The following is a 20,758-nucleotide window of genomic DNA, read 5'->3' on the forward strand; positions in this document are numbered from 1 at the left end:
GTTTAAGGAGTTACATAAGTGTTATGTCTTTAGATTGCTTTGTGTGCTGCTAAGAAATATTATGTACTACAATCTGGGGACTTAAGGGACAAAGCAATTACACATAGGTTCTGTTTTATTTTTCTTAATATTCTTTGGCTGAAAGTTCAAAGTTAAGATATCAACAATAAGACTACTGAGGATTCTGTTTATGAGTGGTTGTCCTTCCACTGTAACTTTACCTTGTCCTCTTTTTTTGCATCTTTGTTCTCATAATTAAAAATTAAAAATTAAAAAAAATGCAGGGCAGAAAATGACCTTAAAAACATAGACATAATGGGGAGTTCATCACACTGTTAATTACCTCCTTACGCATCAGACCATAAACTTTGATGTGATCTATTCTCCGTTCACTTCATTTGTACTCATTTATTTTATCAGGCATACAAATTATCTGTATCAAACTTGTAATGAGCACAGTGGTCAGTGGAGATTTCAACTCTACCTTGGATTTTTCGTCTTTTTTTTTTTTTTTGGTTAAGCTGAGCCTTAATGATATTTCAAAATATCACTTTGATGCTTTTCATTGACAGTGTTAATGTTCTTGAAATTAAATGTATAACTTCGTTCATTGGATGAGCTCTGGGCCTTTGTCTCCCAAATAAAGATAAAGTGGGACATCCAAATATATGGAATGACTTCTGAAGAATACTATTTTGGACTGAGTAATCTCAGGGTGATATCTTACAGGTCATACTCTCTTTAATGTATTTTTGTACAGCAACTTCCTATAAAGAAATAGCCTAACTCGGCATGCTAACATATTACTTAACCCCTGTGTAGGGTCCCTATTTTTAACTGGGACTTTGGAAAAATGAAAGTCTAAGGTTGGTTAATTGTAGTTCAAATGCCTCATAATATATACCAGGTCATCCTTTTGTGGGCATTCTCTCTATCCTCTCAGGAAACTTTATTTCTATTTCAACTGTAAATAAAAAGAAGATTGTCACATTAAAAATAAAAGCAGATGGGTGATCAGAGGTTCCTAAGTCAAGTATGCTTGGCTTATATACTGAATCATTTATCAGTTCTGTGACCTTGAACAAATTAATTTTCTGCTCTGGACTTCATCTGTAAAACAATCCAATGATATTATGAATATGAGAAACTTATGTGTTTGTCACAGAATCCTTAGTCAATGGTAGACATAATGAAAAGTATTATTATTATTGTTGTCTTTTATATAAATTGCTCTGAATTATAATTTATAGAACTCACATATGGCAGATATCTGATGCCTTTTTTATTTTCTAATGTCTGCTTGACTGGCAGAGAATGCTTAAAATGCAATATGTCCAAGGAAGGCTTCCTTTGGCTTTTTCAAGGGCATTCCAAGTATTGAAAAAGTAGCATAAACATATATATTCTGTAATTCTATAATGATATTCTCAGAATTTACTGATACAATTCCCATCCTAATCCCACCAAATCTATAACAATAGAGAGACTATGAAAGTCTCAGGTCATTTTTTTTTATCCCTACCAACTCTCAAGTGGAACAAAATAAATTTGAATTTATATCAAGAGCAGACCAGGCAGTCTACTTAGAATTTTTTCATCACAAGTACCATTTGATATTTTTTACCTATATTATGGAAATATGAATCAATGTTAATGGAAACATTTTACATTGAAAATAGCTTACCAGGGGCTGGTGAGGTGGCGCTAGAGGTAAGGTGTCTGCCTTGCAAGCGCTAGCCAAGGAAGGACAGCGGTTCGATCCCCCGGTGTCCCATATGGTTGCCCCAAACCAGGGGCAATTTCTGAGCGCTTGGCCAGGAGTAACCCCTGAGCATCAAATGGGTGTGCCCCCCCCAAAAAAAGAGCTTACCAAAGAAAAAGAAAATAAAAATAAAAGTAGGCCATAATAGTAATATAATTTTATGACCTTTGACAATAAAATTTTCCAACTGTAAGATTTTAGAGGCAATGCATATATATGAGTGGGGTGAGGACTCATATGGATGTACAATATTAATAAAATGTTTATTTCATGTTTAGACACTTAGAATACCATAATGTGTCTTTTATTTAATTAATACTTATTGTCACATATATTTCAGCCTTCAAGTAAAATGTAAAGTAAACATCATAAGAATTTTTTGAGTAAGTTTGTTGTTTTGATATTTATTATATAGGCAGTTTGCTGATTTAATGCATTTTATAAACAATAACATATATTCTACCAAGAAAGCTATTCACATTTTGTTATTTTCTGTTGATTTTAGGAATTGCTAGAATTTAATATTTCTATATGCTTATAGGAGGACATAAATTGTACTGACATTGGTTTAAATCTTATTTCAACTGTTTGTTGCTTTTCAGCTTTTTACCTAGGAAAGCTGAAATGGATAGACTTTTTGTTCTTGTGCATCAGATTGCATTTCTTACTCAGTTGAACTACTAATGGACCTAATGTAATAAACTTCAGCCTAGATTGGGAAAGTAGCAAGAATCCAGGAATATAAATATAAAATATATATTTCTATCTTTGGTTACAAAATATTTATAGAATGATATTATTAGAATAGATCTAAAAGTTCTAAAGATTATTCACATAGAATACTACTTTAGTGGGGCCGGAGAGATAGCATGGAGGTAAGGCGTTTGCCTTTCATGCAGGAGGTCATCGGTTCGAATCCCGGCGCCCCATATGGTCCCCTGTGCCTGCCAGGAGCAATTTCTGAGCCTGGAGCCAGGAATAACCCCTGAGCACTGCCAGGTGTGACCCAAAAACAAAAAAAACAAAACAAAAAAAAAAAGAATACTACTTTAGTAACCATTATAAATGAAGAAAATTCAATTAACTAAATAATGAACTAAAATTATGCTAAAGGGCAAACTAAAATTTAATGACCAATAGCAAAAGTGCACATGTTCATAAAAATCTTTCTTGGGTAGAGTTAGGAGATTTTAGGGGGCACATCCGGCTCTGTGCTCAAGGACTGTTCTAGGTGCTTCTCAGGGTATGTGTGTTGGACATTGAACAGAGGTCAGCTGCAAAAATGTAAGCCTCTTAACCCCTATAATATTCCTATGACCATAGATTAAGGTATAAATTTTTATTTATATTTTTTCTGTCTTATTTAGTGTTGCTTTTTGGGGGGAGGAGGGTATCCTAGTGGTGCTCAGTGAACTATTCTCTGAAGTGCTTAAGAGGACCACATGGTCCTTGGGATTGAGATAACTCATTGAACTATCTCCACAGCCCTGAGATATCTTGAGTAAAAAGAAGATAGAAAACCAAGAAGAGGGCCCGGAGAGATAGCACAGCGGCGTTTGCCTTGCAAGCAGTCGATCTAGGACCAAAGGTGGTTGGTTCGAATCCCGGTGTCCCATATGGTCCCCCGTGCCTGCCAGGTGCTATTTCTGAGCAGACAGCCAGGAGAAACCCCTGAGCACTGCCGGGTGTGGCCCCCCCCCCAAAAAAAAAAAAGAAAACCAAGAAGAATGCAAATGTATTGTAGTATTAACAGTTGACATTTTAAAGATTAAGCAGGAATAAAATATCTTAATTAATATTAAAATTAAGTATTTAATTAAGCCCAAATTAAACATTTAAATCAATGTTAAATAGGAGACAACTTAGAACAAGTTGTGAGGAATCACTTGACTCTGTCATAAAATTTTATGTGACAGAGCTACAGTAGAAATTTGATCTGAAGTTATTTTTCCATTTTCAAATAAGTGACATTTCCCATATACAACAAGGATCAATATAAAGTTATTGACTGGAAGTTTCTGTATTAAAGTTCTTGACTTTGAGTGTTCTCAGGAGAAATTTGTTTGGCTAAACCTGAAGAAAACATCACCAAAATTCAGTCTACAATTAATACCTGGGTTTTTTTTTTTATGTTTTTATATGTTCAGAACTCTGCTCTTATTTACAAAGTCAGAAGTTAATATCTTTGTCTCCCCTTCTCCTCCAGACTCAGTTTGGAAGGTAAGTGTCAGCAACTCAGCAAGTTTTATTTCAACTAATATTGGTTTTATCAATTTGTTTTACTTAAAATGACTTCCTATAGAGAAGACAGACACTTCTCTCCCTATCTTTGTGCTCTATGATATCATTGCAGCTACTCATGTCCCAATTGGTGGTCAAATAAGACAGAAGTATATTTCTATCTCATCAATCATAATTTGAGCACAAGCAGCCAGCCATTTTATAAAAATTAAAGACCCCAATTCTTCAATATTATTTCTTGATCATCTTTACTTGGTCTTAGGTGGCTTTTCCAGTTTTGCAACTATATATATACACATATATATGCATATATATGTGTATATATATACAGTGATAAATGAGGTAAAACACCCATTACTGATTATATCAATTTATCCAAAATATTACTACAGAACTGCAAAATAGGCTAAAAAATTTAGATAGGTGGGTACATATTCAACAAAAACATCCATTATCTTTATTTGATAGGAATCATATTCAGCCGTGTTTGGGGATTACCAGAGCCATACCTATCAGTGCTTAGGAGTGGGGGTATCTGGTAATGGGGTTCAAATTCAGTGCTTCACACATCTGGACTATATTCCCAGGACACAATCCCATTATTTTACAAAGAGATTGTCTCTTATGTTTGAAAACACACCTATAATTAACTTAGTGTATTACAACTTGTTTACAATTCCAGAATAGTTATAATGACAATTTTCTAAGAATTATTATTTCATTATAATCTGTTTATTCCTGACTATTGATGTTACTTTGGAAGGATCTGTAGGCCAGAAACTAGGTAGGTTGGTTTCATCTTCTTGGGTGGTGGGCACCCAAAATATTAAGCCATTTCACATAGTGTTAGTTTCATCTAGTACTAGTTCTTCTGACCCAATCATGATCAAAAAACATTTTATGTTTAGTGATTCTTAATGGGTAGCAAATTCAAAGACTACTTTTATAATGGTCCCTGTTTGCTAAATTTAACTTTCCTTTGGCAAGAAAAATTTTTCAGTGTGAAAAGAAGATGAATATTATTCTTCAAACTTTCAGTGTGAAAAGATGATGAATATTATTCTTCAAACAGGGAAAATCCCTACATTTTTTACCTGAAATTTCCTTACAACATTAAAATAAAGCAGGTCTATATTTTCTTGATTCTGAGTCCACCAGTTCCTCTCTTTTAATCTATTGTTTATCCAGTTACTTCCACCTCCTCCTCCAATTTCCCCCTTTACTCACCCAGAAATACATAAGGCCAAGGGAGTCTTGTTTACCCTTCCATATAATAGCACTGTTCTCCTTTGAGGTTACTTATCTCTCCACTTCCTTTGAGTCAAATCAGTGTATTAAAGTTATATTTGTTTTTATTCAGAAGTATTTTACTTAACTCAAATTCTTTTGAGAAAAGCAGATTAGCATAGCCAGGGTCATGGGAGTTCCAAACCCAAATATTTCTCTGCTTCTGCATTCTGGTCATTGTACTTAACAAGGTTTGTTTTGCCTTGGTATGATCTTCACCATGCTTTGCTGAGTTTAAATAATGTTTATTTCAGCCCATTTTCATATATTGCCAGTAGCACCAGTGATGATTTTGAGGGAAAGCCTTCAGTTGGAAATTATGTAATACTCTAATGTTACCCATCTTCCTCAATCTTCATTTTCCCCCATTGTCAATGTCTAGTTCCCTTTCAATAGTCTACTTTGGATCTCCCAATTACTTGTTAAAATCCTGAAATTATGCTTACATTTTATGTTAGCTGAAGCAAACTTCTAGGGGGCTACATGTTTACTACAATGAACATTAACGCAGTTTAAATCAGTCTCTAGAGTATGATGCTGAATTTGTGGGAACAAGCTCATCACAAGCTTTCATGACACAGTATGAAGCAGCTACAAAAGCAATAAAGACAAAGTTGCTAGGTCATCCCCTGAAACTCCCAAAACATATATTTTAAACATTTGCATGAAAATTTACATAAATTTGTATAGTACACCATTCTAGAGGTGTGACTTATGTGAGTTATGTAAAATAAAACTCAAAACTCCTCTTGATCTGAGAGTGAGTGCCCACATATTTCAGACTTGCCACCTGTTGCCTAGAGTGATATCTCTGACCTCTCATTCTCTGCTTCAAGTAATTCTAATTCTATATACCTACCTTCAAATCACAACTGTTAAAGAAGTCATCAAATTTGTTCTCAAGAATGGGGTTGACTCTCATATATATTTTTATACTAAGAGCTCCCATTAGGATCCCCAATTTTCCAGTTAGAGTTTTCACCAAACAACAATCTCCATAACAAGAAAACATTGGTCTCACATCAGCTTGTGATATTATAATTTGTATGGTAGAAATATGATTTTAGTGTTTAGCCTTACACACACCAAAAAGTGCATTAAAAGGAAGGAAATGATTTGGGATTTTAGGCATATGAATACAGGTTTAAACCTGGGTTGGCCACATGAGAGGCAAGCACCCTATTTACTATATTAACAGTCTGGACCTTCATTATGTACTTAACAGAAATTGTTCTAAGTTCAATGCCAAATCTTAGGGAGAAAAGGAATCAAGATTATCTTTTGGTAGAATCTTCCTCAATCCAAGATAGATCTGTGCCATATACAAACACTTATCACTTATTTGCTGTCTCATCCCACTGACAGGAAGCCCTAAATCCCCAAAATTCAGGGAGAGAGATTTGAGAATCATGGAGTAAGTTTGTATCACTGAACCAAGAAATGTCTTCTACACTTGATTTCCTTTTACTCTCTGAAAAGCATTTCAAAAAGCTACTCCCTGCAATTTTTATACTGTGGTTAGTGTTTTTGATCAGGCCAGATGAAACTGAGTAAATTCATGACTTTTATCGGATTGAAATGAAATTTAGTCAAGGGAGTCCTCCAGGGTTCATTGACTTCTGACCTCAGCCTTTGAAATAATTCTCTTAGTACCCATAAAGAGGTGATCAATTTGGAGCTCGTATAAACAAAACTAAATTAGGATGAGTTGAAGGGGTCAGCACAGGGGACAAAGCAGTGAACGTTGGAGCAGGTGTCAATACATTTTGTGGCATTCAGGGTGTGTCATATTTATAAGTCAAATTAAGTTTTGGGTTAAATAATGCATCTTTTTCCATTATATCTAAAGTCAGCAGAGGGAAGTGCAACTCTCACAGAACGTGACGTACAGAAACTCGGAGGCTTGGGTTATTCTTTTGCTATGCCTGCAAAATGTCAGATCTGTTGACAGAATGAGCAGAAGACTTCCTGTTCAGCAGGAATTTCATACTTCTGCAGACAGCTGCCTTGGCAAATCAAGGCAAAATGACCAAGAATCAGCCAGAAAAATAGATTTATTTCCTTTTAAAAACTGCTAAAACTTTGGTTCTGCTGACTTATGTATCTATAAGTTGAAGAGAAAAAATATCTCTACTGAAATGGTTTGTTTTGTTTTGCTTTGTTTTGAAACTGCACCTACATTGTTTAGGGCTTTCAACTGACTCAAGGTCACTTCCAGCAGTGCTCTGGGATAATGGATGATGTATGGAGCAGAGAATAAAACCCGAGTTTGATCCCATGTAAGGCAAGAGCCTTATAGACTTTACTATTACTCTGAAGAAAATAGGTTTGTTATTTTTCTCTCCACTAATTTATACAAGTTCCAGTGTTAAACTGCAATAGCAAATTACTAGATGTCAAACAGGTAGCATGGATGACTGATTAGTGCCTGTAAAGCATTCTAGCACTTACTATAGTTTTACTTCGATTTCTAGAATAAACTTCTTCAGCTTTCTAAAGAAAGCCTTTTTTTCTTATTGAGATAAGAAAATTGGGGCTGTACTTCCGTTATGTCTATGGTGTGCTACTTTTTATTTCGTTAATTAATTTCTATACTTCACTGACTGCTTGGATACATGGTAAATTAAGTAGGTCAAAGGATCCATTGACTTATGAATTAGTATTAATTAGTGAATTTTGTTGACATTCCCGTGAAATAGGTACTATTGTGGTGCTCTTTTTACAGGTGTCTTGCTCAAATTTATATAGAGCTGGGATTTCAGTCGACACAGGCTATCTCCATTAAACTCTTGCTCACAACTGTTGGTTTGTACTCTCTGGTGGAACCAATAGGTGTGAATTCACATTCCAAACAGAAGGTGTTCAAATAAAAACCAATAATCTCTATTTTAGAGGCAAAATATTTTATTCCACATGGTAGTTTAATTAACAGATAGGTTAGAGTCAGGTAGTTTTGTAGTTAGACTCACACCAGCATGTTGAAAAGGATCGATTCATGTCACCACTCCCAAATATGCCACTTGGGCATTTCTTTGAGCTAAAGAGACAATTAAAAAATAGCAGATGCACGAAAAACTCTCTGTCCTCCCTCTTTCTGTCAGAAAACAGAGCATATATTCCCCTTTGTAATGGTGACAGACATTTATAAGCATGTCTGTCCTTTCTAGTAGAAGAACAACTGATCACTGGAGATGACTGTTAGCAACGGCAAAGAAGCGACTTCAGCCAGAAAAACAAATGGCACTCACAAATTTACCTTTTGTTCATTTTCCCATTAATTCACCACCTCAAACTTTATTACCCTTAGAGGTCTAATCCCTCAGTAACTTATCTAACACTAACTGATCTTTTTAAAAATGGTATGTCAATTTCAAAAGTAATAGCTTCTGTGAGGTTTCACTGTCCAAAGAAAGTCTACTTATGCATGTTAGGGGAATAGTCCATAAACTCTCCTCCCCAACACCTAACCAGCTCCACCATAAAAAAAGAGGACCTACTCCCATAAATTCCATGATGGGTGTAAGAAGAAAGAGTATGTCAGATTAGGCACACGATAAAGAAGCCCCTCTATCTTCAGAATCTGGAATTCTTTTCTGCTAAGCAGCACAGAGGATTTACCAGCAAAACTAGAAGGAACACAAAAAGAAATCAACATCTGGCCAATCTCCTAAAAGAGATGTCCACACATACAGTATGGAGAAACCTGTTTGGGTCTAAAACAAATTTAAAGACTGACCCACACTAGGAAAGGGGAGTGTGCAGGACTTAACTCTATTTCATCTTTCTACACAACAAGCATTACTTAGCAATTAAATCTCTGTTTCAGTGCACATTTCCCCTCTGTTAATTATTTATTGAGATGAAAGAACCAGCTTTTGGTTGACAGAGGGACTCCTTGCCTCTAAGAGCCATGAGAATAAATCTATTCTCCTCTCCTTGACTCTCACTCTTTTCCCACTTAATTAAAATTTTCTTCCTCTCACACAATAAAGCGACAAAGAACACCTCTTTTCTTTTGTGAGAGCCAGTCTTTCTGGGGGGAAAGGCACTCATCACCTCCTTGTCTCCTGGGATGATAACTGTAAAATTTGCTAAATGCACACAGGACCTCACAGGAGCTCATTTTTCCTTTTTTTTTTTTTTTTTTTTTACAACCTGCTGTACTCTCCCCACCTGCTGGAGCCAACTTCCTTTTACTTTTTTAAATAATATATTTATTTAAGCACCATGATTACAAACATGTTTGTAGTTGGGTTTCAATTATAAAAATAAAAGAACACCCTCTTCATCAGTGCAACCTTCTCACCACCAGTGCCCCATCTTTCTCCTCCACCACCCCCTGCCTGTATTCAAGACAAGCATACTATATGTCTCACTCACAATCATTGTCATGATAATTGTTAGTGTAGTTATTTCTCTAACTGCACTCACCATTCTTTGTGGTAAGTTTTATATCATAGCCAATTCTTCCAGGTCTCATCTCTATTGTCTCTGGGTGTTATTACAATAATGTCTTTTATTTTTCTTAAATTCCATAGGTGAGTGAGACTATTCTGTATCTATCTTTCTCCCTCTGACTTATTTCACTCAGCATAATAGCTTCCATGTCCAGGCATGTATAGGAGAATTTCATGACTTCATTTTTTCCTGCATAGTATTCCATTGCGTATATGTACCACATTTTCTTTAGCCACTCATCTGTTGTTGAGCAACTGGGTTGTTTCCATTTCTGGTTATTGTATAGTGCTGCTATGAATATGGATGTGCAGAAGGCACACATTTTGTATTGTGTTTATGTGTTGCTAAGGTATATCCTAGTATACATCCTAGTACAAATACATACTTGTATTGCGTTTATGTGTTACTAGGATATATCCCTAAAAGTGGTATAACTGGATCATATGGGAGCTCAAGTTTCAGTTTTCTATTTTCCATAAATGCTGAACTAGACAGCATTCCCATTCAATAGTGAATGAGAGTTCCTTTCTCCCCAAAACCTCTCCAGCACTGATTGTTCTGATTCTTTGTAATGTATGCAAAGTCTTTGTGGAGTGATATGTTTGTTGTTTGATTTTCATTTCTCTGATGATGAGGTACTCTAGCAAGATCTGAGACACAAAGAACTAAGAAAACAACATAGAGGATATGTAGAGGATATCCTTGGGATGAAAAAAGGGAAGGCAAAAGAAAAGGAATCAGACCAATATCTCTCAGCACAACACTTTATCTAAAGCAGATGACCCTTAGGTCAACTGAATTTAAAATTTAGACAATGTGACTCACTTTGTAGAGATCCATTTGACTAACTCACCTATATAGTTGAAGATAACAAACAAGAAACTCAAAATACACTATTGAATAAGAAATGGATGCATTCTTACTTTTCCAACTGGTTTCTCAATCAGTGGACCTGTAAAGGAGATTGGATTCAAACTGCTGTGCATTGAAGGTTTCCATTGCTGTTCCTGTGATAAAATGAAACACAAGACTTCAGGGATTTTGTGAGCTACTCTGCTAAATGGGACTATTTCTGAGTTTCTCATGCTAGTGCCTCAAACACTTGTTTGACAAATGTCACTTGAAATACCCAAGTCAGCATTTTTGTAACTGGTGTCTTCAGCAGATGTTCTTTATAAATTCATTTAACCTTGTATAGGACATACCATAAAATCATTTATGACATTTTGAAGGAATTCTTACACACATGTTGATATAAGTGCAGAATATTTTTAGCTTAATCTGTTAAAGTGGCTTCCTAGAACAGAAAAACTATTTTGAGTCTTTCTTTTTCTTTCTTTCTCTTTCTTTCTTTCTTTCTTTCTTTCTTTCTTTCTTTCTTTCTTTCTTTCTTTCTTTCTTTCTTTCTTTCTTTCTTTCTTTCTTTCTTTCTTTCTTTCTTTCTTTCTTCCTTCCTTCCTTCCTTCCTTCCTTCCTTCCTTCCTTCCTTCCTTCCTTCCTTCCTTCCTTCCTTCCTTCCTTCCTTCCTTCCTTCCTTCCTTCCTTCCTTTCTTTCTTTCTTTCTTTCTTTCTTTCTTTCTTTCTTTCTTTCTTTCTTTCTTTCTTTCTTTCTTTCTTTCTTTCTTCCTTTCTTTGTTCTTTCCTTTCTTTTCTTTCCTTTCCTTTCCTTTCCTTCCTATCTCTCCTTCCCTTCCTTTCTCTTTCCTCTCTCTCTTTCCTCTCTCTCTTTCCTCTCTCCCTCTCCCTCTCCCTCTCCCCTCCCCCCCCCCCCCCCTCTCTCTCTCTCTCTCTCTCTCTCTCTCCAGACAGATCCTAACTCAGGTTTCTTTGGATATATAGCACTGGGCAATACAAGCCAGTCTTTCTATCTTCATGCTCACAATAGGGGCTTCTTTAATGGAGCTTCCGTGTGATCCTGTGTGATTTTAGAATCTTGAGGCGATGCTGAAGCTGCAGTGGCAATCGTCTTAGTTTAATCCTTGATCTGAATATTAGCCTACACTGTCTAAAATCCTTAGCAGTATGGGCACAAGCACATTTCCAAGAGAGAAGAATTAATACATGCAAGTGGACTAAGATTAAGGCTGCTGCCATTTGGGATGTGGCTCTGACCCCTTGAACTTTTAAATTTCAAAGATTGTGGGGTCAGAGAGATAGTATGGAGGCAAGGTGTTTGCCTTGTATGCAGAAGGAAGGTGGTTTGAATCCCATATGGTCCCCAGAGGCTGCCAGGCGTGATTTCTGAGCATAGAGCCAAGAGTAACCTCTGAGAGATGCCCATGTGAGCCCCCCCAAAAAAAAATTCAAAGACACATGTATTCATGACCGTGACATAGTTGACCTGCATCTGCTTCACATAGTGTCAGGGGTCAAATTTGAGATTTCAATAGAAAAAGCTTGGACACCACACTTTGAGTTGTCTCTCTAACCTAAAAAAGTCTTATCTCAATGATTGGCAGTTTTCAATGCCCTTCTGTGCCATTTTGGGGTTTAATGTGTTGTTCTTGGATTTGGTCAAAACAACGCTAAGCAAGTGCTGATAAAAGGGTTTGGTAACCCTTTTAATTACTAAAGCCTTATTGCATTAAGACAATGATCACAGGTAAAATTCTGTTACAAATCACTGATTCAATATGGGATAATGTCCAAAGTTCTCTACCTGCTTCTCAGAATCTTCCAAATATGACTTTTTAAAATGGTTTTGTTTTGTTTTTACTTCACCTCCAATTTTTCCCATAGTTACCTAAAACCTCAAGCTACATTTGACTGATTTTTCTTGAAGTCACCAACCTACACTATTCTTATTTTCTAAAAGATTCTTTCTTCAATATCTGCCTATGGGCCTATGCTAAAAAAATCCAGGTCAGTATGCTAAGGAACATTTCTTGCTATATTCTCCCCTTTGAACTAGACTTAGAATAAATTTTCATCACCATTAAGACAGTGTACTATTATTAGAGTACTTTTCATTATCTTCTGCAATTGTAGCTAATAGAAGACAAGACTGTTGTCTTAGATACCACTGTATCCTACACAGTCTCACACATACCTAAAATACTGCAATGGTTGAATATTGAGTCTGTGCATAAATCATTTGGTAACCTCCTAATCTCCAAAGTGATGAAGACTTTGTAGTGATTAGGGGATGAAGACAAATTTATTATGGATGGGATTAATATTCTTATGAGAGGACTCAGAGAGATCATGTGTCTTCCTTTGTTAAGTGAAAATACTCTGAAGAGTCTTCATCCCAAATGCTGGTACCTGATCTTTGACTTCTAATTTCCAGAACCATGAGACATAAACTTTCAATGGTTCCTGAGATGTCCAGACTTAGTGCCTTATAAGAGCTTACTGTGATGGAAAACATACAGTATATATATTATTATATTATGTTATATTATATTATTATACTATATTAATATATAGTTCTTTTTTGTTTCCTGAATATCTTCTCTTTACAGAAAAATTGCTTTCAAAACTGCCTTTCAAAACTGTCTTCAACTACCAGATCACACATTTTACTCTTTTCATTCTTGTTAGAGAAGATGTCAAGAGGCTTTTCACTAAAAAACAAACAAACAAACAAAAAATCATTAATTGTAGGTGCCAGTAACCCAATAAAACAAGAGACCTTCAAAAATGAACCAGCAACTATTCACTTAGTCCCATTTCCTGCTGTCCATTAATTGCTGTTTCTTGTGTGAAAAAGAGAAATTTTTTTTTAGATATCTTTATTTAAGCACCATGATTACAAACATGTTAGTAATTGGGTTTCATCATAAAAAGAACACCATCTTCACCAGTGCAACTGAGCAAAGAAATGGAGCATGGCCTTCTGGAATCCTGCAATTATCTTACCTTGGGCAAATTACCTGTATGATCAACCATCCACCAGGGAGGTCTGTCCTGTAAATGTGGTTTGTATTATTTACACATATATGGCAGAGAATTTTGAGACTAACTGTGGAGATATTCATGACCCAGGAAGGTAAAGAGGTTCTGACGTCCTCCCTCTTCTGAAAACTTGGATAATGCTATGAGTCTAAGAGAAGGGGATTTCTGCCCATTAGGGGTTAAGTTGAAAGGAGCAAGATTCATTTCAGATGTCCTGTTCTAGCCATCAAGGTTTAATTACTATCAAAACCTGCTGGCTCAGGTCCCAACCATATTAGTAAATGAATGAGTGAAAGTTCCAAACCAGGGGCCGGAGAGATAGCATGGAGGTAAGGCGTTTGCCTTTCATGCAGGAGGTCATCGGTCAAATCCCGGCGCCCCATATGGTCCCCCGTGCCTGCCAGGAGCAATTTCTGAGCCTGGAGCCAGGAATAACCCCTGAGCACTGCCGGGTGTGACCCAAAAACCACAAAAAAAAAAAAAAAAAAGTTCCAAACCATCCCATTACCAAATACCACCTTTCAGAGATAATATGACAGTGAATGGCATCAGGTAAAAGCACAAAATATATCAACTTGAGATTGTAGCTTCTTCTTTTTTTTTTTAATTAAAATAGCGTGTTCTTTGTTGATGATTAGAAACATAATTCAGCTTAAAGAAAGTCAACCTGCAGACACAGTTGAGGAATTTAAAGAACTTTGCCCCTTCCCTCTGAGTTGCTATGGCAACGTACAACTAGCCTCAGAAGGCTGTTGTGAAGTGAAGGTTTGTGTGTATGTTTTTTGTTTTCTTTTCTTTTTGTTTTTGAGAACAAAGATTACCTTGACAAATTTGTACTATGTACACTTAGGACTAAACAAGGTAGCAGTTGTAAAATACATATAAATTTCTCATTTATAACTGATGTTCTAGATAATTATGAATCACGTATAGAAAGGACTCTATGTACTTCATATTTAGAGTGTCTTCCCAGCAGTACTTGGAGACCTGGGAGGGTGTTGTGTCACACTTAAAGATACTCAACACAGTGCTGTGGGCCTTACTGTTCAGTGCGTGGCTGGCAATATAGTGATTCTCAGAATATAGTGGTCACCTAGTCACACCTGGGGTACAGGTTTTGAATTTGGAGTTTTGCTTATGCAAGAGATGAATAAAACAGGAACAAGACCTCTGACCAACCTGAGCAACCCTGAGAAAATTTTTGAAATAATGTGTTCATGTGCAGAACCAATAGTAATGAACATATAATGATGAAGAAATAGCATGATTTACTTCATTAAATTTTGAGCCTTCCGCACAGAGTTTAGTTTTTGTTGTAATTTGGGTGGTTGAATGGCAATCGATATTATTCTACATCTACATTTGTGCTTGCTAACTTTGGCAATGGCTGCCCTGAAGATGAACTTGAATAGAGTACAAGAGAAGAAAATTAGAGGCAAGTAGTTAAGGCCTCAGGCAAATCACTCATCTGCTCCAACTCTTTGCAAAATGAGTTAAGTTACTGCGGCTTTATCTTACTCCTATAACTTCAGAGCATGCCTCTTTATGATTGAATTCCAAAAAGGAAACCTAAACAAGCAAACAACAAAACTCAGGAAAGATCTTGAACTGTAATTAGAATCTTCAGTGTTTATGCTGGTATCTGAAATAGAACTGCAAGTCGCAGTGCAAAGGATAGGAATAATGTAGAATTTTTGAGTACAGTCGCAGGGTTCACACCTGGTAGGCTCTGATAGTTGATGGAGACATTAGTCCAGGTGGCATCTTCTAAAAGGCGTATCATTGGGCAGATCTAACCATTTTAATCATTCCAAATGAAAAAAAAAAGCATGATTCCTTGGAAATCATGCCTTTTTTTTGTTCATTTGTTTGTTTTGGGGTCACACCTGATGGCGCTCAGGGCTTACTCCTGGTAGGCACTAGGGACCATCTGGGATGTCATGATTCGAATCATCATCTGTCCTGGATCGGCAGAGTGCAAGGCAAACATCCTACTGCTGTGCTATCTCTCCAGCCTGGAAATCACGCTTTTATACTTCACAGTAAATGTAGACATCAGGATCCATTAACTGTACCATCTTTCTGGGCGTAGGAAAACATGGTCATTTTTGAGACAGAAGCAGATTCTGTCCCAAAGATGGCCAATTACTCTATCCTTTATTCATCCAGAATAAATATAATCATACGTTAAATCACTAAAAGGATTTTGAAGAACAGTTAAACATGCTTTAGCTGCTCTTCGAAAAAGCCACAAGTAGTTTTCAGGGGCCTAGATGCTGTGGGAATTGTGATATTACAATTGGGTGTGAGGAACAGGGAGGTGCTGTATAGTTCAGCAACCGGGGTGTTTGTCTTGCATGTAACCAACCCAGGTTTTTTCCTTAGCACCCAAAATAATTCCCTGAGCTTGCCTGAAGTGATCACTGTATCAAAAGCCAAAAATAAACCCAAAGTAGCACTGGTTGTGGCATCAGAACAACAACAACAACAACAACAATAACAACAGCAACAGCAGCAGCAACTGCGCAACAATATTGGAAGGAAGGAATGGAAAGTTCCTGAGAAAGAAAGTGATACAGATGCTTGTTCTATCTGGCTCCTCTCTCTTCCCTGCACTCGCAGTCACACCAAGCTGCTGACACAGACCCACCACCAGGGACTTGAGCGCATAGCACCCGCCTTAGCTGAGTTTTCTTTTTTTGGAAGGGTCAAACACACAGACTTAAATGTGAGGTGGCCTTGGGAAGGGAGGAGACCTGGGTGGAGGGCTATTAAATGTTGACTCACTCAGGCTTGACCAGACTTCCTCCCTTTTTCCACACTCAAGTACAATTTTGGTGAACTTTTGTTAACTGTGCATACTGCTAAATTTTCCCACTTCCTTTTGGGTTTTTATCACGGACAGACACTAGCTCTGGTATATAAAAATCCTCTCCCCTCAAAACTGGCAAGTAGAGTGAAGTTCACAGGGGAAGATAGATGTTCCAATGACTCACAAAATCCTGTCAGATACTGACCTAGGTGCTTGTAGGTTCCCCAGGACACTCTTCATTACCCAGTTCCTTGAAAAAACTGTTCTGTGTTTTTATTTTCTGCATAGTTACTTCATTTTGGGATCAATAATATTCAGTTATTACATAATGTGCTATCAACAGGACAGAGTATAATGTATTTGATAACTTAATGGGTATCGTGACTTTTAATTTTCACTATAATTCTTTGAGATTTAAAGAATAATTTTATTGATATTGTTTGCACACAGTACATTTTGCTCCTATAAAAAGTGTCATTCACTGTTTCTTAGAGCACTCACAGCACTGTGCAGAAATTCCTACAATGTGATTTTTGAGTATTTTTATATCTTGCCAGAAAAAAACTGTCTACTGTCAGTATACATTCACCGTCATTCCTACTCTACTACCCAGCCCCAGACAAAAACTGGTTTAATTTGTCTCTTTATATCTCTCTGTATGTCTTTCTCATTATTATTCAGAACATTTATCATTGATCTTATTCTTAGTATTTTTGTTCTTATTTCGAACATTAATATCATAAACATGTGGCCGTTAGTGGCTTTCATTTAGTAGAAAATTCATAGATTCATCCAAGTTTAGTATGCATCATTATTTCATCATTTTTATTTTATTTTATTTTATTTTTTGGTTTTTGTGTCACACCTGGCAGTGCTCAGGGATTACTCCTGGCTCCATGCTCAGAAATTGCTCCTGGCAGGCTCAGGGGACCATATGGTACGTCGAGATTCGATCCAATGGCCTTCTGCATGAAAGGCAAATGCCTTACCTCCATGCTATCTCTCCGGCCCCTATTTCATCATTTTTATTTATAAATTTTTCATCGAATGAATACAACACACAATTCATTTTTCAGTTGTTTCCTCTATGAACCTATGAACTTTCATGCATAAGTATTTGAGTAGGATATAAAGTTTTCTATTCTCTGTGTTGTATATGTAGACTACAGAATACTTAAGCTATTTTGAACTTTGTACAACTACCAAACTTTCCCCTCAATTAAGTATCTATGAAAATAGTTTACTTTTTTGTCTTTTGAATAATTTCTTTTAAATATATCTCTAGGAGTAGAATTCCTGTGACAGAGATACAGACATTTTATGGCTCTCATTATTTATGATACAATTATTGTTTTTCTAAAGAGTTGGACTATTGCATACAGCTATGACTCAGATATGTCCTCTATGTATATGTATGCATACATTCATGCACATATACACACCCAATGCCACTTTTATTTTGCATCCCTCATTATGTTACCTTCACAAATAACTTTATATTTATAGGTGAAACACTAAGGGCCACACAAGTAATTGTGTCAGGTGACCAACTAAAGAAATCCAACGTAATTTTTATGGGCTTCGTTGGCTTTAAGTGTCTCTACTCAATACGCCCCTCTTTTCAATGAGTAATGGTTGACTAAGTCTTTAATTTGCATTTCTTTAGTGTGTGTCACAGTGCAACAATAAGCATAGAATCAGAGGGATGAGATGACTTTTAAGCCTTTAACCTGTTTGTTTTGTGATCTCTAAGCAGGTGGTTCGCCTCAGTTTCTCCAAATGTAAAATAGGATGATATCTGTAGCTTAGGTGTGACTGGAGGACTGAAATAAACATTGAATTTACCCATGAAAATGTAATGATCAGCATTTACATTTTTATGTCAATAACTTGTTATATTGCTTTTCTCTCACGGTGTCATCTTTAGAGTGAAACGTAAGATCTATATGGAATTGAACAAATATATTAATTAATTTGGAGAAGTGATCTACATCCAACAGTACTCAAAGCTTACTACTGGGTCTGTGCTCAGAGATTATTACCCACTGAATTCAAGGAACCATATAGAGTGTCAGAGACAGAACCCAGGCCACATGCAAAGCAATTATCTTACTGTACTATTTCAAAAGATAACATATATTTTATTATAGTTAGTCAACAATAACCTCCATACCATCATAATTTCTCTTTCATATTCATAATAATTTTTCTATAAAGGTACGTGTAAGTAAAACAAAAAATTATTTAAATATTTTAATAAAAATGTAATTTAAGATCGTAAACATTATAAAAGGTACAAATTTATTATGTAGAAGTTTATGTATAAGCTTAAATAGTATGCTCATTTAAATTAATTTTTTTCAAATATTTTACATTAGTATATATAATTTTAAAATGTATTGAAAATAAAACTTAAAATTAAAACCTAAAAAATGAGGATATTAGATATTTGTTTAAAGTACATAATTATGAGTTAATCAAATAATAGGTTCATGGGACTGAGGATGGAGCGCAGTAGTAGAAAACATGGTTTTTACTCACAAGACCCTAAGTTTGATTGTTTCATCTCTATAGTAAAATAAAACAAATACACCATAACATCTTACTTCACCTTTCAAAATAGAAAATGCTTATAAACTAAATTTATGTCTTTAAAAAAAGAATCTTATAAACAATATAACAATAGTATGGTCAAAAAGCATAGTTACCAAGTTTGAAATTCTGCCTTTAACCCTTTCTTTTTATATAAACACTTTAAAATATGCCATATTTCAAAAATAAAAACATAGCATATAATTTGTCTGACAAAAGTTCTAATAAGGAAATGTATCTGAAAGTACTCACCTAGTAATACATTAAAAAGTCTTCATCTCTTTGGAACTTCAATGTTTCAAATGTAATACCACTAGCAGTTCATTTATTTGTATGGGATATATACTAAATGACCTAGGGGTTTCAAAACGATAAGAAAGGATATGGAAATAGAACATGAGAAAACACAAATATAAGAACTGGTTCTATTTCTGGCAGAGTTCCCATGAGTCACTGGAAGTTAACTGCTTATCTGAAATGATCCTGAAGGTTTGATCTCTAAGAGTTCAGAATTCAAAAAGAGCTTTTAATAGGAGAAAGAGAGAGAGCTTTGGATGCCATTACAGGCATCTCTAGGTGGGTGCTGGGTTGTCTGCAGAACATATGTGAAGAAGGGTAAGTGTCATCTTATGGACTAAACTGTCCCTCTAATTAACATGCTAAAATTCTGACCTCAATATTTGGAGGCAATTCCCTATTCTTAATATATAATATTCTGTTGTGTGTGTGTGTGTGTTTCTTTTTTTTCAAATTCTCTTTCTATTCTCTTTTCTATTTTCTGTTGTGGTTGTGGTTAGAGTGACTGAACAGTTTCACACATGCCTCACAATGATACTGATGTGTTCTTAAATTGTGGTATTCACCACCACACGTCAGGATGCAATGTTTAAGCCAAGGGGCTTACAGAGATTGGTTATAGCTCTCTCTTTGTTGATTTTTGTTTTGTTTTGTTTTTGGCTTTTGGGCCATACCCAGTGGTGAAAAGGGTTACTCCTACTCTCAGAATTCACTCCTGACAGGCTCAGGGGATCACATCAGTGTTGAATAGCAAAGCTACAAGGGTAGTTCTCAGCACCTGGGGAATACTAGGCATTTGAAGTTGTTACCATATACTTACAACACAGGTGCTTTTAAGCCCTGTGCTATTCCTCTGAGTCTGCTGCCCTTAGACAAAGAAAACATTTGGACAGAGATACATATGAAAGGAAGACCATGTGAAGACACAAAAAGAAGACAACCATCTATAAGTAAAGGAAAAAAGTTTCAAAAGAAAACAATTCTGAAGACACCTTAATCTCATATTTCCAGCCTCCAGAAATGAGAAAATTTTATTTTTGTTTTTAAAGCCCCACAGATTGAAATAACTACCTATGGGACAGATCAAACTTTTTTGATATTTGAAACTTTATTGATACTTTTGTTACAATGCATAATAAAAAAAAAACACGAAATTCTACTGGGGATGAATAGATAGTACAGTGGGGAGGGTGCTTGTGTTACATATGGTCAACTTGGGTTTTATTCCAGGGATCTCATATAGTCCCACAAGTCACATCAGAAGTGATCCTGAAATACTGAACTAGGACTTTATCCCTGAATATTACCAAGTATGGCCCCCCAAACAAACAACAACAAAACAGACCAAAAATGTCATTTTGAGGAGGAAATGTTATGGGGATAGAAGTTTTGCAGAGCTTTAAAAGCTGTGT

General features: G+C 35.9%; 1 protein-coding gene across 1 annotated transcript in view; it reads right to left on the minus strand.

Moving 5' to 3' along the window:
* RASGEF1B (RasGEF domain family member 1B) overlaps positions 1 to 20,758 on the minus strand; it is a 672,276-nt gene that overhangs the window by 175,031 nt on the left and 476,487 nt on the right. Inside the window, exon 4 of the mRNA XM_049790253.1 lies at positions 10,672 to 10,755. Within this exon, the coding sequence (XP_049646210.1) occupies positions 10,672 to 10,755 (84 nt within the window). The remainder of the gene's footprint in view (positions 1 to 10,671; positions 10,756 to 20,758) is intronic.

This window comes from Suncus etruscus, chromosome 16 (genome assembly GCF_024139225.1).
Source record: "Suncus etruscus isolate mSunEtr1 chromosome 16, mSunEtr1.pri.cur, whole genome shotgun sequence".
Classification (NCBI taxonomy): domain Eukaryota; kingdom Metazoa; phylum Chordata; class Mammalia; order Eulipotyphla; family Soricidae; genus Suncus; species Suncus etruscus.